The 15,575-nt window shown below is 41.4% G+C and overlaps 1 protein-coding gene across 1 annotated transcript; it reads right to left on the bottom strand.

The window, feature by feature from the left end:
- Positions 1–269: 269 nt before the first annotated feature.
- Positions 270–15,533, bottom strand: LOC141910988 (uncharacterized). Its single transcript, XM_074801912.1, has 20 exons — positions 15,454–15,533; positions 13,165–14,514; positions 12,326–12,530; positions 11,798–11,850; positions 11,655–11,718; positions 11,407–11,497; positions 11,234–11,313; positions 10,340–10,407; positions 10,046–10,250; positions 9,328–9,533; positions 8,540–8,757; positions 7,536–7,665; positions 6,785–6,986; positions 5,853–6,065; positions 5,237–5,397; positions 4,852–5,028; positions 3,859–4,034; positions 3,237–3,342; positions 2,277–2,430; positions 270–1,962 (listed from the first exon to the last, which is right to left on the bottom strand). The coding sequence occupies exons 2-20, from the start codon at positions 14,487–14,489 to the stop codon at positions 1,075–1,077; spliced, it is 4,722 nt and encodes a 1,573-aa protein (XP_074658013.1). The 5' UTR covers positions 14,490–14,514; positions 15,454–15,533; the 3' UTR covers positions 270–1,074.
- Positions 15,534–15,575: the final 42 nt, after the last annotated feature.

The following is a 15,575-nucleotide window of genomic DNA, read 5'->3' as shown; positions in this document are numbered from 1 at the left end:
GCCGTCACTTCCTGTCAAGTAATTCACCACCGACGTTACTACGTCACGTGTCTCATTCACTACGTCACAATGCCAGACCAATCAACTGTGACTTAAAACTCCAGTTTAGACCGCTACGCTTCATGGCCGACATTACGCGCTATGACGTCATGTACGCTGTATCGGTATCAATGGCGAACTGTTCGGAGATGGTCGATAGAAACTGTATGATTGAAAAGAGAACGAACTGATTTTTGTAAAGAGAAAATACTTTGTATTGTATCAAATAAAATTGCCGTCTTTTTGCATACACATCATTCATCAGAGTGAGAACAGCGCGATATTACAGTACATCAGTTACGAATATATACATGATTTGGACCGACCCATTCAGACATTCTCCAGCTAGGTCCTGAACCGGGAACACACAAGATTTATGTGTTGGTAGTCATGACTCGGTAGTTCTTTCAAAAATCTCAGGCTAAGTCCTGAAAACATGTGAAGAATGGACGATCAGTTTTTGAAAGTATGCTCTAATATATAAAATATCTAATATCTGGTGTTAGTAGTTCATTTTCACTAAGTCTAAAACTGTCTCAAGTGAAGAGCTGTACACATGTGAAGTGTGGGGGATCCATTTTTGAAAGTGAGCCGATAAAATGTCTAATGTCTGGTGTTTGTAGTTCATTTTCCGTAATCAAAATATCGCAGGTGAAGCACTGAACACAATGGATTATCAAAATTGTGATTAAGTATTGAATGCCTGAGGGGCGGCAGGGTCCAGGTTGCAGATTGATAGCTGGGTTACCGCGTATCTATTTCTATCAATGCACACGCTCCCAATTGCACCAATTGAAAAACATGAATTTCACACATGATCGAGAACAGTTCACAAATTTCGTTATTCCCGATTTTCATTCTAAAAAAAAAAAATTCATTTCTACACGACTTCATAAAATGACATGAACAAAAACATAAATGCATTAGGATCATTAAGATTCATTGAACTACACGTTTATACACTGAGGAGCTGAGAGAAAATCCCACCGATTTCACCAAATCTCTCCACTTCGAAACAACTGCAACTGCGTTCAATCAATCGTTCGATTTGCGAGGGCGTCCGCAAGGTTTTTTCGCACGCGAGGAAGAATCCTCGTTCGCGTTAGTTTTTCGTTTATCCGAATCTGCCGCCGTTTTACGAGGTCGGCCTCGTTTGCTTTTACGCGCGGAAGACGAGTTCGCCGAGGATTCCATTTTCGACGTGCCGCTCTCAGTCCCATCATCATCATCATCTCCTCGTTTTATGTTATCGTTATTTTCCTCATTCTCCTCATCCTCCGTGTCTAACGTCTGCGAGTAATTACGTTTCAGAGATTTGCGGGCCGATTTCCTCCTTTGCGCCGATGACGACGACGATGAGTCGTTCTCCGCGAGTTCGGTTGTCGCAGCGCATTCCGTCCGACCCTCGTCGACGGTCGATTCCTCCTTCTTCTCGTTCTCAGTTTCCTCCTCGCTATCGCTAAGCACGACGATCTCGACGGGAACGGGCGTCGGTTGCCGCAGGGATATCTGAGTCTGTTTTCGCGCCGGATTAATCGGCGAATTGCGCGCGCGGCTTCCCGCGGATTCGCACCAATCGGGATCCTTCGTCGCGATACTATCCGATTTCGAGTCCATTTTACGCCTTTTAGTCAAATTTTTTGCGTCGGATTTTTTCCCGGTGACGTCGTTATCGTTGTTGGACGTCGGGATGTTTTTCAAACCGGTCGTGACGGCGCGCTCGTGCGTTTTCTTATCGACGACCTTGAAAAACGACAGCATCGTCGGCGGTTCGGTGGTCGCTTTTTTCAGGCAGTTCGGTTTGACGGGCGCGGCCGGTTCAATCGTCTGCTGCGCGACGCTACTCGTATCCAGGAGCGACGCGTTCGTACGCATTAATTGTTGAACCATCGCCGCGGCAACACCCGGCGGTAGCTCGCTAGTCTGAAAAAAAAAAAAAATTTTATCTTATTTTTTCAACAAAATATTCAATAAATTTCTCAAAAATTGACAAAATTTGAAAATTTTCTAATATGAATCCCATTTTTTCAATTGACAAACTTCTTTAAATTTTACAAATTTTAAAATAAATTTCATTTTTCAATCAAATTTACAAACAAATTTTGCAAAAATTTATAAAAATTTTCCAATATCGATCTCTTTAATTCAATCGAAAATTTTGTTTAAATTGTACAATCGCACAATCAAAATTCGAATAAGTTCTAATTTAATTTTTCTCAATTCTTTGACCATCTTACATTGACTCCTTTCTGTCGTAGTTTCTCGCAAAGTCGTCGCTCTTTCAAACTTCTCTCGACGTCGGGAATCAACTCTTCGGGGAATCGTACGCCGACGATTCGTTCGCCGCCGTCGAGCTCACAGCGTACGACACGTAAACTCTTCTCGGCTGCGCTGGAAAATAACAAACAGGGAGGGGATCATTCATTTATTATGTACGCATAAAATTTGAAATTTTTTCATATACATTAAGCATTACAGTACGCAATTGCACTGACCCCTCCCCCCTCCCCTAATGCGTACGTAATAAGAATGACCCCGAGGCTGTTAGACATTAAATCATGCCAAACCTAAACTAAACTCATATTTATTTGCTAGTCGTGCCATATTTACTCTCGATCAATAAGTTCTAAAGTGCGGTCACACATATTAATCTGTATAAATTCATACCGGTATTCGTAGTCAAAATAGTTGTTTATTTCCACTGTGGGTTTACATGCCTTTCTATACAACTGGTAATTTGGTCGTTTCATAAACATATATTCATTCTGGACACTACTAAACTTGGTTTTTTATTTGGTTTATTATTTATGGTACCACCTAATCAGGTAACAAAAATAGATCTTGGTTCCAACTCAACTGACTTAGGCGTAGTCTATATATCTTGGTTTCTAATTCGGTTACTGCCTAATTGGGTAAAAATCAAGCCTGATCCTAACAGTACGGATTTAGTGGTACCCGTAGATTTCGGTACAACTACGAACTAGACAAAAATTTCTAATTGACTATTTCTCAAAATTGAAGGAGTTTCTGACATTATGCTCTAATTGAAAGAGTCTCGAGCACCTTTAAAAGCATTTTCCACTTTGATGGAGTTCTTAAGGATTCAGAGGGACCCCGATAATGTTAGATGAATTAACTTCAAAAATATCATCATCTTAGGATTGGTTATTAATCATTTTCGAGCGAAGTTTCCTTACGTGAGTTGTAGTTTAGTGCCGAATCGGGCGATGCTCGCTTCTAACAACGCCATCATCGAAACAATACCTCCGCACAATAGATGAACTTTATAACATCGACTGCCGACTGAAAATAATCAATAATAATAATAATACCACGACTGCATTAGACAAACTCTGAGAAACAAATGGTTGAATCTCGCGCCGCGCGGAATTACAATTGTTATCGACGATGAGCTTTCTGTTGTTGTTATTCATTGCGCGGATCAATTTTCTTAGTCTTAGAAGAGAATTGAAACAGCAGTGATCACAACAAGCACTTTATCGTGACCCCTTTGCAAATAGATACCTGTAATTAACGGCCTTCCCGCTCGGACAATCGCTGAATACCACTGCGGCGTCTATCAATGTACCATAATAAGGGTTTTGTTTCTTACTCATAATGAGCTCGATCTGAAGGCTACCCCACTCAATATCGAGACTGTACATATTTGCGGTATTACGCATTCAACTCAATAATTCACAATTCAGCCTGGTGACTGGTTAATGAGAGTGATTTCCTAGACAAATTGCTGAACGAAGTTACCCTTTGGTCCAACAACTTACATCGCGTAACTAAGCTATGTTGGAGAGGATTATTTACCTGTACAATCATGGCCGTGTTTACACAACGGACCGTGTATACATTCTGATTTCATTCTGTCGTACGCTTCGTTCCATCCTTCCTTCGCCGATTCCAGTTTATGCGGCGCGACTTTGATATATTTATTATTCAACCACGACAATTCTTCGTCGAACGCCGACATACCGGTATTCGGTCTAGAAAATGACAAAACATCGCTTTGTTTAATAACACCATAAAACTAGTAGATAAAACCCACAATAATAAGAAAAAACTATCTTGTAGCTTAACGTTTCAACTCAATGCTATGAGCCATTATCAAAAACAGTTTTTGATAATGGCTCATAGAATTGAGTTGAAACGTTAAGCTACAAGATAGTTTTTTCTTTTTATTGTGGGTTTTTATCTACTATTGATATTGGACAGCCACTTGTCTATGGAAACCAACCATAAAACTGTTGAGGGCTTCAAGGATTTTAGTATCCCTACAGATTGAAGGCTTTTAATTCTGTTTTAATATACGTATACAGGGTTTTTGCGGATCAGGGAATGCATGAAGTCCCTCAACCAAAGGGGTCACTGATTATATTATAAGATATCCTCAGTGGGGTCTGTTTCTTATCAAGAGGTTACTTGTGCCACTCGTCACCAGCGAGAACAACAAGAAACCAGAAAATAAAATTCCCTGATGAAATTATAAGATATTTTCAGTGGATGCTGTTTCTTATCAAGAGGTTCCTTGTGCCACTCGTCACCAGCAAGAACAACAAGACACCTGAAATTCCAATTCCTTGAAGTCAAAATTGCCTGACTTCAGGATTTTCCAACTACAGGGAAAAATAAATCTGGAATTTCCTAATCCTCCTTAATCTATAAGAGCCCTGTATATAGTGTCAATATTTTTCTTTCATTTCAGAGTTTTTGGAATAATTTGCCAGCCCCCTTGGTTTAGTGGGTGTTAAAGTACTAAAATAAAATATCAGCTAGCTAATGGGGCTATTGTTGAATGCGCACCTGGCTATCTTAAACATGTGCGTCGAGTTCTCTCTCTGCATCGCTAACAGATAGAACTTATGACCTCTGACCTCGTTACGAGACACGTAGAATCCGTCGTGTTTCCCCGTGTATTTTCGACTCTTCTCTAACGCCACCTGGAGACTCATTCCGCGGTCTACGATCAACGTTTTGTGCCTGAAAATGGATCGAAGTATTTCAAATTATCTTGACTTTACTTTTCTTAAATTTTTCGCACTTTTTCATAAATTCACACTGATTTTTAGAAGTATTTCACATTTTTCACTTATTTTAAAAAATATTTCACATTTTTTAAACGATTTTCTATTGCAGATATCCGATATTTGCATTTCCCATATTTCAATCGAAACCCTGTGTAACTTACTTAGTTTCGATTCCTGAAAGACTGTCCTGAAAGATGGTCTCCGGTACGCCGTGTATTTTAATAGACGTCGCGGTCAGATCAACGAGGCCTTCGTTATAATGCCCTTCTTTCTTCGCGATTTGAATCGCGTTCTCCAGACATTTACTAAAATACGTGAAAATCTGCAACGAAAAAATTACACCGAACTATTGGAAAGGAGTTTGATTTGAGAATTACACATCATTATTTGAAGCTTGAGACAAAATTGATTTCTTCAGGGTTCTTACAGGTTTCCCGATTTCATTTTTCATATCTTTTCCACGCCCGGATTAAAAATTTTCCATACCCCTAAGCTATACATTCCCAACCTAGAACAGGTAATGTAGGAAAATCCTATTCTGAGACCATTTTCTGATTTTCCATACCTTCTCCATAGCCATAGAGAAAAAATATTCCATAACTTTTCATAGGGCCTGGAAGAAAATCCCCATTTTCAAAACTTCCGGAAACCCGTAAGAACCATATTTGTATGAATTTCTCCAAAATTATGAACAGCGTTTATAGTCACAAATCGTAACAGTTCTGATTCGGATAATTTCGGAGCCACCCTTATATATATATATCGGATACGACTTACGATGTTCTGGTATCTGACCGACAAGCCGAGGATTCGATTCAGAAATTTGCCGACGTCGTTCAAGTCTTTCTCCTTCAGAACCTGCCCGACGTGACCTTGACTGTCGACGATACCCATCAACGGCAAACAATCCGTCAACAATCCGGAGAATATCTGAAAGTCTGCGCAATCGCCGATCACCTCGGATTCAATGATTCCATTTGGCAGTTCTCGCTGTAAACAACATGTAGTAAATACGACTGAAATCAACCTCAATATTTCAGAGTTATTGAGCAAAACCCACAGTTGATGATTTAACAATTCTGTTTGGCGTTTTCAAGAGCAGGTTAACATATCCATGCAGGGCTGCCAACCACTGAAAAGTGCCATCGAAAACAAATCGAATTTTTTTCAGTAACATCTTATTGAAATATGAAAGAAAATGTTCAAATATCAACATTAAGACTGTCAGTAACATCCTTCATATTTCAAACAAATCAAATCAGTATTTCTTGTAATCAGTATTTCACAGTTGGCAGCTCTGTCCATGCAGAGACCTTAGAAAAAGACACATTATAGAATAAGCTATTAACCACATTTCTCATGAAAGGCATTTCGATGTGAAACTTAGTGGGCAGTTTTCTTGACCCACTGCTACAATTATCAATAAAAATATGACATCAGAAAGGTGAACCCAGCAGATCACCGCTTGCCGCAGTAACACTGGCAGAGTAACATATAGAGAATGCCATAATACCAACGAAAAAATTATATTAAGTAAGAAAATGTTTCCTCGAGCTGGTAGTTTATTTGACGTTTCGACTATAACCTAATAGTCATCTTCACGAGGACTTGATATCATTCTTTCATTGGTACATTATCGTGGGGATTCTTTATAAATCATCCTAACAACAAGGATTAGTATTTTCTTGTTAACTGGCCGAGTAACGAACCTTGATTATAGCGTTATACATGGTGCGTAGAGCCGACCGTCCGTACGGCGTGTCGAAATTAAAATCAGTCAAATCAGCGCCGGTAGCCGCTCGACGGTCTCCTTTAGTCAACGCTCCTAAACTGAGTAATCTCCGCGCGACGGCCGCAGCGAACCGGCGCTCTCCACCGAGATTAGTCGTTAGTAGTTTATACAACGGTCCGCTGTAACAGACAAACAATACCGGATGAGCGGAATACATGTGGATGAGTGGAATACATGTGGATGAGTGGAATACATGTGGATGAGTGGAATACATGTGGATGAGTGGAATACATGTGGATGAGTGGAATACATGTGGATGAGTGGAATACATGTGGATGAGTGGAATACATGTGGATGAGTGGAGCACATGTGGATGAGTGGAATACATGTGGATGAGTGGAATACATGTGGATGAGTGGAATACATGTGGATGAGTGGAATACATGTGGATGAGTGGAATACATGTGGATGAGTGGAATACATGTGGATGAGTGGAATACATGTGGATGAGTGGAGCACATGCGAATGAGTGGCTCCCAAGAAGAATTAAGTTGGTCTTAGACTGGTCTTAAGTCTAAGCCATGACTATGCAACCGGCCCCAGAAGTTTAAGCTTAAACCCCTTTTCAGTTTTGATTGTTGTCCTCATTGAAAACATTGATAGACCGATAGCTTAATGACCAAAAATGAACTTTCTTGGAAACGAACCCCGAAGTAACCACTGCTCACCTCGACTGATTTGAACGATGCGATCGTCCTAGTTGTTGGACGGCTTTATCCGCGCTCCACGGCAACTCGATCGTTAAATGAATGCGTCTGCGTTGATTGCCGACTCGATGATCCGCGTGGAGTGATATACCTAAAACAACGAGACTTAAATCCTTGAGTATCCAGTTAGTTCAGTAAAATGCGTTAAATTCCGATCGGTTTTATTCCGATTTTCACTTATTTCGGACTAAAATTCCAGTCCTCTCTCTAGGTTACTTCTATTCAAACGAGAGCACATTATTCGGATTTCGTTTAAGTCAGACAACATTTTCCAATCCCGGTTGATCGGAGATAAGCGAGTTCAACTGGGCCCAGTTCCACAGTTTTGAGTTAGAGGTAACTCAACGCAGTTAGAGTTAATTCAATATTTCTAATTACTTAGCTCCGAGTTGAATCTGAACTCACAACTGCGGAACTGGGTCCGGTTCATTTTACGACGAGTTAAAGCATAGAGTTATATCGTAAAGTCCAAAGCACTGGGCGCCGGAAACGTGGAAACAGAGCGTATGTGCCTGTGTCGTGTGCGCTTACCCGGTACTTGAAACAAGATTTCAGGAAACAGTGTTTTCAAGATCAAACATGTTTGTCAAATGTGTTTCTGTATCTCCTTGTATTGCGCACGTTGGGTTTTACTATAGATAGACGAGATCAAAGACTGTCGATCAACTATACTAAACATATCGTTAACCCTTTCAGTGCTGACTAATTAATACCCTATAGAGCTGGAGATAATTTGAAAATTCTAAAAAATTCCACCCTAGTGTGTTGAACAACGGGAATACCACTATAGTGTGTCTACACTGCGGTGCGGTGTAACGTTAGTTACTAGTATTTCACTATGTTTGACACGCGCTGCCATTTTTCAAGAGGGATAATTACTAATTACATCAATACACTGCATTGCGGTGTACTAGCAAAATCCATCACTGATGTATACACCGCAGTTGAAAGGGTTAAAAACCTACCGGTACTAGCTGCGTCAGAAATAATCGCGACGAGTTTCTTTCCTTCCATGAACAGATTACGTTCTTTGACATTGAGACTATCGACACCGCCGTCGTGTTCCCTCAACTCGTAGTGCGGTCGGTCGTTCTCCGACCGGCGACAGATTCGACCGCGGCGTCCGGTCATCTCGGCGACTTTATCCGGACCGCCGAGTCGGTCGACGATCTCGTCCAGCGGACTGAAACCGATCAATTCGAATGAAGAAATGAAATGGTGGCGTTAACAGATCGGTCATTTCTGGATGTAAGGAGTTTTCAAGGTGAAAATCTTAAATTTCTAGGAAGCGTCTGCATCCCTTTTATATCCCAGTTACTGAAGACTCCTCGTAAATAAATGGGTACAGTTTATCTCAGTAAACCGTTAGAATTCAGGGCCCGTTTTATAGACTGGTATTACTTTAACCCAGGGGTTAACTCAATTGAAAATGAATTTAGTTAAAGCTATAACCGGTCTATAAAACCAACCCCCGGGGTATAATAAGTACACTGCCTTAACTCGGTGCCTAATTTAGTAACCAACTCCAAACTACACCGATTTAGGCGTAGTTGCTATACAACTACAAACTCTTGTTGCCTATTTCACAAAATTGAAGGAGTTAAAAAGCAGTTTCAGGCATTTTGCATCAATTGAAAAAGTTTCCAGCGCCTTTAAAAGCATTTCCCATTTAGATGGAGTTTTTAAGGAATCGAGGTTGTACCCTGACTGGTGGAACAGGGAACAAAGTTTTACTGGTTACGGCGATATTCACCTGTCGGGAAGGTTGATTTTCGTCGTGAACTCGAGCAGCATGTTTTTCGCCTGCAGACACCAGGTGTCTCTGGGGTCGTCTAGTTGACTGCGTTCGATCATCGTCGGGAAGTGTTCGTCGATGAATCGGAAGAGAATCTCGCGACACAGCGACGAGAATCCGGTGACGCTGTGACCCGTACGAGACATTTCACTCTCCAAACTCGCCTACAAACAACACAATCGATTTCAATGAATTGCAAAATGCAGATAAAATGTCTAATATCTGGTGTTTGTAGTTGATTTTCAATTAAAAATGTCTCTGGTGAAAATCTGAACACACGTGAAGCGTGGATGATCAGTTTTTGAATGTGTGATGATAAAATGTCTAATGTCTGATATTTTTAGTTCATTTTCAATGAAAAATGTCTCTGGTAAAGCACTGAACATATTTGAAGTGTGGACGATCAGTTTTAGAAAATTAGCTGATAGAATGTCTGGTATTTGTAGTTGATTTTCAGTTAAAATGTCTCAGGTGAAGCTATGAACACACGTAAACTAGCGTGGATGATCGGTTAGTAAAAGTGTGCTAAATGTTTAATTTCTGGTGTTTTTAATTGATTTTCAATTAAGAATATCTCGGGTTAAGTTCTGAAAGTGGTGGAAATGTGGATGATCAAAAATTGTAAGAACAGCGACAAGGTATAAAATGTGTGAGGGGGTGCAAGGTACAATCCTACCTCTCCGGTTGTTTGAAGTCCTATAACGATACAATGTCCGGACGCCAGGCTTTCCTCGGCCTCTTTCACTATGGACGGTACTTTCATACACATGCACAACTGTTTGAAGAAACGTTGGTGACATCCCCAAAAACTCGCCCAAATACGCTGATTCGTAGTCCGCGTACGCGTTATAGCCACTTCCAACGCTTTGCGAACTTCATTCCTGCAATGAAATATGGAGCCGTCTTTTCAGGAAACGGATCTTCGCAATACACATTGTTATGAACTGGGCAGTTTTTTTTCAAATCTTACCAGACATGAGTCGCGTTATCATAAACTATGATCTGTTCCGAACTTAAGTTACACTCTAAACTGAGAAACTGCAAAATAAAACACAATGAATCTGAACCAGGAGCTAAGTAAAAAGTCCACCTGGAGCCACCCATTAGTGAAAGGGATGGTTCCAATGGAAATTCGAATCTGAACCAGTGTCTCCATGATGAACATTTTTAGCCGACAACAAATCCAAATCCACCAGAGCCAGCCACTCGAGAAAGGGAAAGCTCCAAATGAATATTTTTGGGAGTAGCTGAGCTCTTACGGATAGAAACTAAACTCAAGTCATAGTCAGGTCGGGATTTTAATGCGATTTCGTTGAAGGAAACCATTACAGCTGAATCTTATGTCTGTGTCATTAGTTGCCATTTTTAGGAATATATTTTACATTTCACGCATGTAACTGGAGGAAGTTTGGAGATGATCCATGGCTGAATAACAGTGCCAAAATACACAATGTCACATCTTGGACAGTGATATTCAGCCGCAGACCCGTCCCATATCCCTTCAATCAGCAATGTCTACTCATTCAACAAGCCGACATACAACTTGCATGCTTTCGAACTAGCCCACTCCTACAAACTAGCCCACTCCTTCAATTTTCAATACCCACTCGTCATCGTCAAGAATGAAAAAGGTTTCTTTAATTCAAAAGAATTCCCTGTTTTAAGGTCATAACGAACCCCGAGATTGAAAATGACATCCATTGAATAAATAGAAAATGACATCCATTCCAAGCAAACGATGACTTATTTCGTCAAAAGGCTTTCCAGACTACAGGAATCTCTGATATAGCCTGTCGCTGTAAGATAATTGAAGATCACGGCAAACGCAGCCGCGATCTCAGAATGAATTCGAAAATACACTTACCTCGGCTTGTCTGAAACTCAAACCTCGCGATACGTATAAACCAGACGCCTTCATTTCCATAGCTAGCATTTCAGCCACACCTGCGCAGAAAATAAACACACCGAACAGTTACATACACGCGCGAGTCGTTTACGCCGAATTCATCGCGCTACTCGTCTCATCGGGATACTGACCTAAACCTCGTTTCTGGACGGAGTCGAGAAATTGTTCGAACGACGGAAATGGCGCGCCGTCGCCCCATAATCCTAAACGCTCCATAAACGCCTAGAATCGATAGAATAAATTTCCGAAAAACTCTCTAAGTTGTATGCAGTGAAAGGATCCAGTACCACAGCAACGAGTTAAATGAAATGAAAGTTCATTCTTAAAGCTAATAGTTGAAGCTGTTATTCGAAGGACCGCATCTATTTCAATATCTTACCATATTCTTAACGTCGCTGACACCGGTGGCGCTGCAGTATAAAACCCGCGCCTTCGGCAAAATCCTACAAATACAAATCAAATTTTCACTCTTTATTATCACGTTGATTTCGTGTATAGTTTCAATAATACCAACAACAATACCTCTGAATTTCTGTAACTGCCAAAGCGATTTTCGTACTGTTTTGCTCTTTACCCTGAAAACAAAAGGTAACAATGTAAACGCCTATATTGTAGGGGCTTAACTCTTTCAGTGAATCTACACCGCAGTGCAGCGTATAAATATAGTTATCTCTTGAAAGATGGCAGCACCTGTCAAACATATTGAAATACTAGTAACTAACGATACGCCGCACCGCGGTGTAGATGCACTATAGTGGTTATCCCGTTATTCAACACACTAGGGTGGAATTTTTCAGAATTTTCAAATTATCTTCAGCCCTATAGGGTATTATTAAGTCAGCACTGAAAGGGTTAAGGAAAAAAATCCATATATCGCACCACGGTGTAGTTGCACTAAGCGCTATTTCTGTTCTTCAAAACACTGGAGTGGAATCTTTTTAAATTTTTAAATTATCTCCAGTACGTTCAGATACCAATAGGTCAGCACTGAAAAGGTTGAGCGGTTGAGCTAATTTAGTTTAAAAACATATTTAAACTCGCGATTTTTACCGGAATGAAATTCTTGGCTTTGTGACATTCGTCGAAAATGAGACAGCCCTCGAAGTCTTTACCGCCGCACCAGTTGATCAGCTGATCGAGTCTAGTTTGTCTCGACGCGGAGATGCCGCCCGTGCCGCGCTGTACGGACGACACGAGCGTCGCGTACGTGCTGAATATAACGCCATCTTTAAAACCGGACGGTAGACCAAATATTCTACAATAAATTAACGATACGTTACTACTAGCGACACCTGGTGGATTTCACTCCCACTAGTGGATTCCTCTATAATTGCCACAGTAATCGATATCCTACTTTACACCAACAACACCTGGTGGATCCTCACTTGCCATAAGTGGAATCCTTTAGACTACTGTCACAGTAGTTGATGTCCTACTGCACACTAGAGACACCTGGGGGATCCTCACTTACCACTAGTGGTACTCGTTTCAGGAAGAAACCCGTGTACCACGGTGGATCCTACCACAAGCGGAATCCTCCTTTTCCCAAGTTCCCCATTGTTTTAAATTTCAACCTAGGCCCGATATTAGACTGGTTTTAACTTAATATAAACCCAGTGGCTAACTCAATCGACTTATAGTTGAAGACTTAAACCAAGAGTTAAAACCAGTTCGTAATATCAGCACATAGGGCCGGTTCCATAGACTTAAGACCAAAAGCGGTCTTTAATCTTGAGACTGGTCTTAAGTCGTTAGATTTGGTAAGACTGGTCTTAAGTCCTGACTATGGAACCGGCCCCTGGGTTTTAACAAGCCTCAATGACTTAAACTAAGGCCTTTTACGAGGTTTTTTATGAGTACCTTAGATTTTCGTAATTCTAAATTCGTACCTGGTCTCTTTATCGAGTTGTTTACAACCCTCGATCACTTTCACGTAGCACCCGATATCGTTCAAATCTCGTTTAGCGTCGACGATCAAATCGGCCGAAATACTGAACCAGACGTGCTTCGTTCGTCCGCGCGCGAAATTATCCAAAATAACGCCGGCGATCTGCCGACCTTTACCCACACCGGCGCCGTCGCCGATGAAAAATCCGGCGCGATTTCCATTCGGTAGTATTACCCGATGACGTTGACATGCGTGAAGAACGCCCTCAAGTTGCAGCGAACTCAGCAGACAGTCTTTGATGACGCGTTCCGGGATGGACGCGGTTAGGTCGTAAACCGCCGGCGGGAGAGAGATCGCGGCTAACGAACCGGCCTCGACTATGTCGCCCGGATGAGGCCGACAGCCGGCTACGACCTCGTTGTGTCGATAATTCGAGAACACTTCCTCGCTGACGGTCTCCTCGACTCCTTCGCGCGACATTTTGCGTTCGTCGTCGTCCGCAATCGAAGTGTCCACCCGGGGGCGAGGCGTCGACGCGGCCCTTCCGGCGGGTGCTGGCACAACACGCTTCATATCGTTTGAATTTCTGGCATCACCCTGAACAGCGGTAGAATCCTTTTTAACGGTGACCTTTGACGAGGTCGGTAGAATACTTTGAGGTTGAACTAATTTCGGCAGACGCGAGTCCTGTTTAGCTCTTTTCGCATTTCCGGGTGAAGAAAGTTGAAAATTCTTCTGATCAGGCATCGAGGCACCGTCGAAGTTCATTTTTGATGATGCAATGTAGTTCAAGTTTGGTTTTTTATCTTCGACATCGATGACTTCACTTTTGACGACAGTTTTTTTGTCATCGGAAATGTTTTCATTCATAGCCAGTGATTTAGGTAGATCACTGGTTATTTTTGTAGGTAGATCACAGGATATCTTTGGCGTAGATAGATCGCTCTTTGTAGGTAGATCACAGGATATCTTTGTAGGTAGATCACTGCATATCTGTGGAGTAGGTAAATCACAGGATATCTTTGCAGGTAGATCACTGGATATCTGTGGAGTAGGTAGATCACTGGATATCTTTGGAGTAGGTAAATCACTGGATATCTTTGGAGTAGGTAGATCACTGGATATCATTGGAGTAGGTAAATCACTGTTAATCTGTGGAGTAGGTAGATCACTGGATATCATTGGAGTAGGTAAATCACTGTTAATCTGTGGAGTAGGTAGATCACTGTAAATCTGTGGAGTAGGTAGATTGCTGTTTAAGTCCATTCTGTTTTTCTTCTGCTGGTCATCATTAGTCACACAGTCCTTTCTGGGTTTTTCATCCATCAAAAAAGGAAAGTTTTTTACATTGCTGCTGAAAACAAACAGAATTCAACACAATAATAAATACTGATGCAGAAAGGCCACAAAGGCAGATTGCGGTTGAGGAGGGTAGCACAATTTACAAGCATCAAATGAAGGCCTGATACAAAGAGCTTTCTATAGTTCAGAGATGTTAGTGGCCAAAGGAAAAAAAAAGGAAAATCGTCGATATCCAAATGCCACACTGGGGGAGCTAGATTTTTTTTAAATTGAAGTGTTTTCAGATGCTATCTCAGTATTTTTTTTCTTTTTATCTTTTTGACCAGGAAAATGAAAAAAACCGAATTCTGTCAAAAAACGGAAGTCTTACTGCATAATTCTGATATAGTTTAGTTACCTAATCGTTGGTGGTCAAGCTTTAATAATCGGATGGGTTCGTGGTTTATGAAAATGTCCTATCCTTAGGCGTTAGCCTAAGTATTGCGAAACTAAACCACAGATAGATTACTGGGTTTTTTAGGGGCCTGCTCACGGTCCAAAGAACCTTAGTGTCTGTTGTAGCCTACCACTAGGATTGTAGAACGACGTAGATCACTGTGGTCGTGGAGACAGTACAGGACTCACTGGGTGGGTGAAGCTCGCGGCTGCTGTGCCATCGGCATCTGATCTGGCGTGGTAGGATTTTTGAAGGCCCCAGCCTTGGCTCGCACCTCACCTCACAACAGAGGGCCCCAGTCACCACAATCAGTTTCTATATTGGCTAATGAATTTTCACGTTATACGGCACTGACTAATTTCATAGTGCAAATGACCGGTGTGGGCTCCAAAATTGCATCACTATTTCTCAATAGGTAATTGATCTGGACGGGTGGCGCCTTTTTGACTGTTTGACGGGAAATAAGTGGTTTTATCGAGAAAACTTATTTAATCGGACGAAATTCAAAAACGACCAAAAGATTGCCACAGGGTTTGGGTTTCTGTAGCCTACCTTTATTTCGGTTTGCCGTTCAGAAATAGGCACATCTTTTTACCCGCTCTCTCCTCACTCGTCGAGTTTCAGTACCAATTCCACCCTCGCTTGCCGCAGCCAGATTGCTAAATGTTTTATCA

The sequence above is a fragment of the Tubulanus polymorphus genome, chromosome 9 (assembly GCF_964204645.1).
Source record: "Tubulanus polymorphus chromosome 9, tnTubPoly1.2, whole genome shotgun sequence".
Taxonomy (NCBI): domain Eukaryota; kingdom Metazoa; phylum Nemertea; class Palaeonemertea; order Tubulaniformes; family Tubulanidae; genus Tubulanus; species Tubulanus polymorphus.
This window is presented reverse-complemented; position numbering and strand designations above follow the sequence as displayed.

Bases quoted from the DNA above. Each gene is read 5' to 3' on its own strand.
- LOC141910988 (XM_074801912.1), bottom strand. From the start codon at position 14,489: ATGGATGAAAAACCCAGAAAGGACTGTGTGACTAATGATGACCAGCAG. The intron at 11,314-11,406 runs GTCAGTATCCCG...TTTTCTGCGCAG, and splicing joins CGTCCAGAAACGAGGTTTAG to GTGTGGCTGAAATGCTAGCT. The intron at 6,066-6,784 runs GTTCGTTACTCG...TGTTGTTTACAG, and splicing joins TGTATAACGCTATAATCAAG to CGAGAACTGCCAAATGGAAT.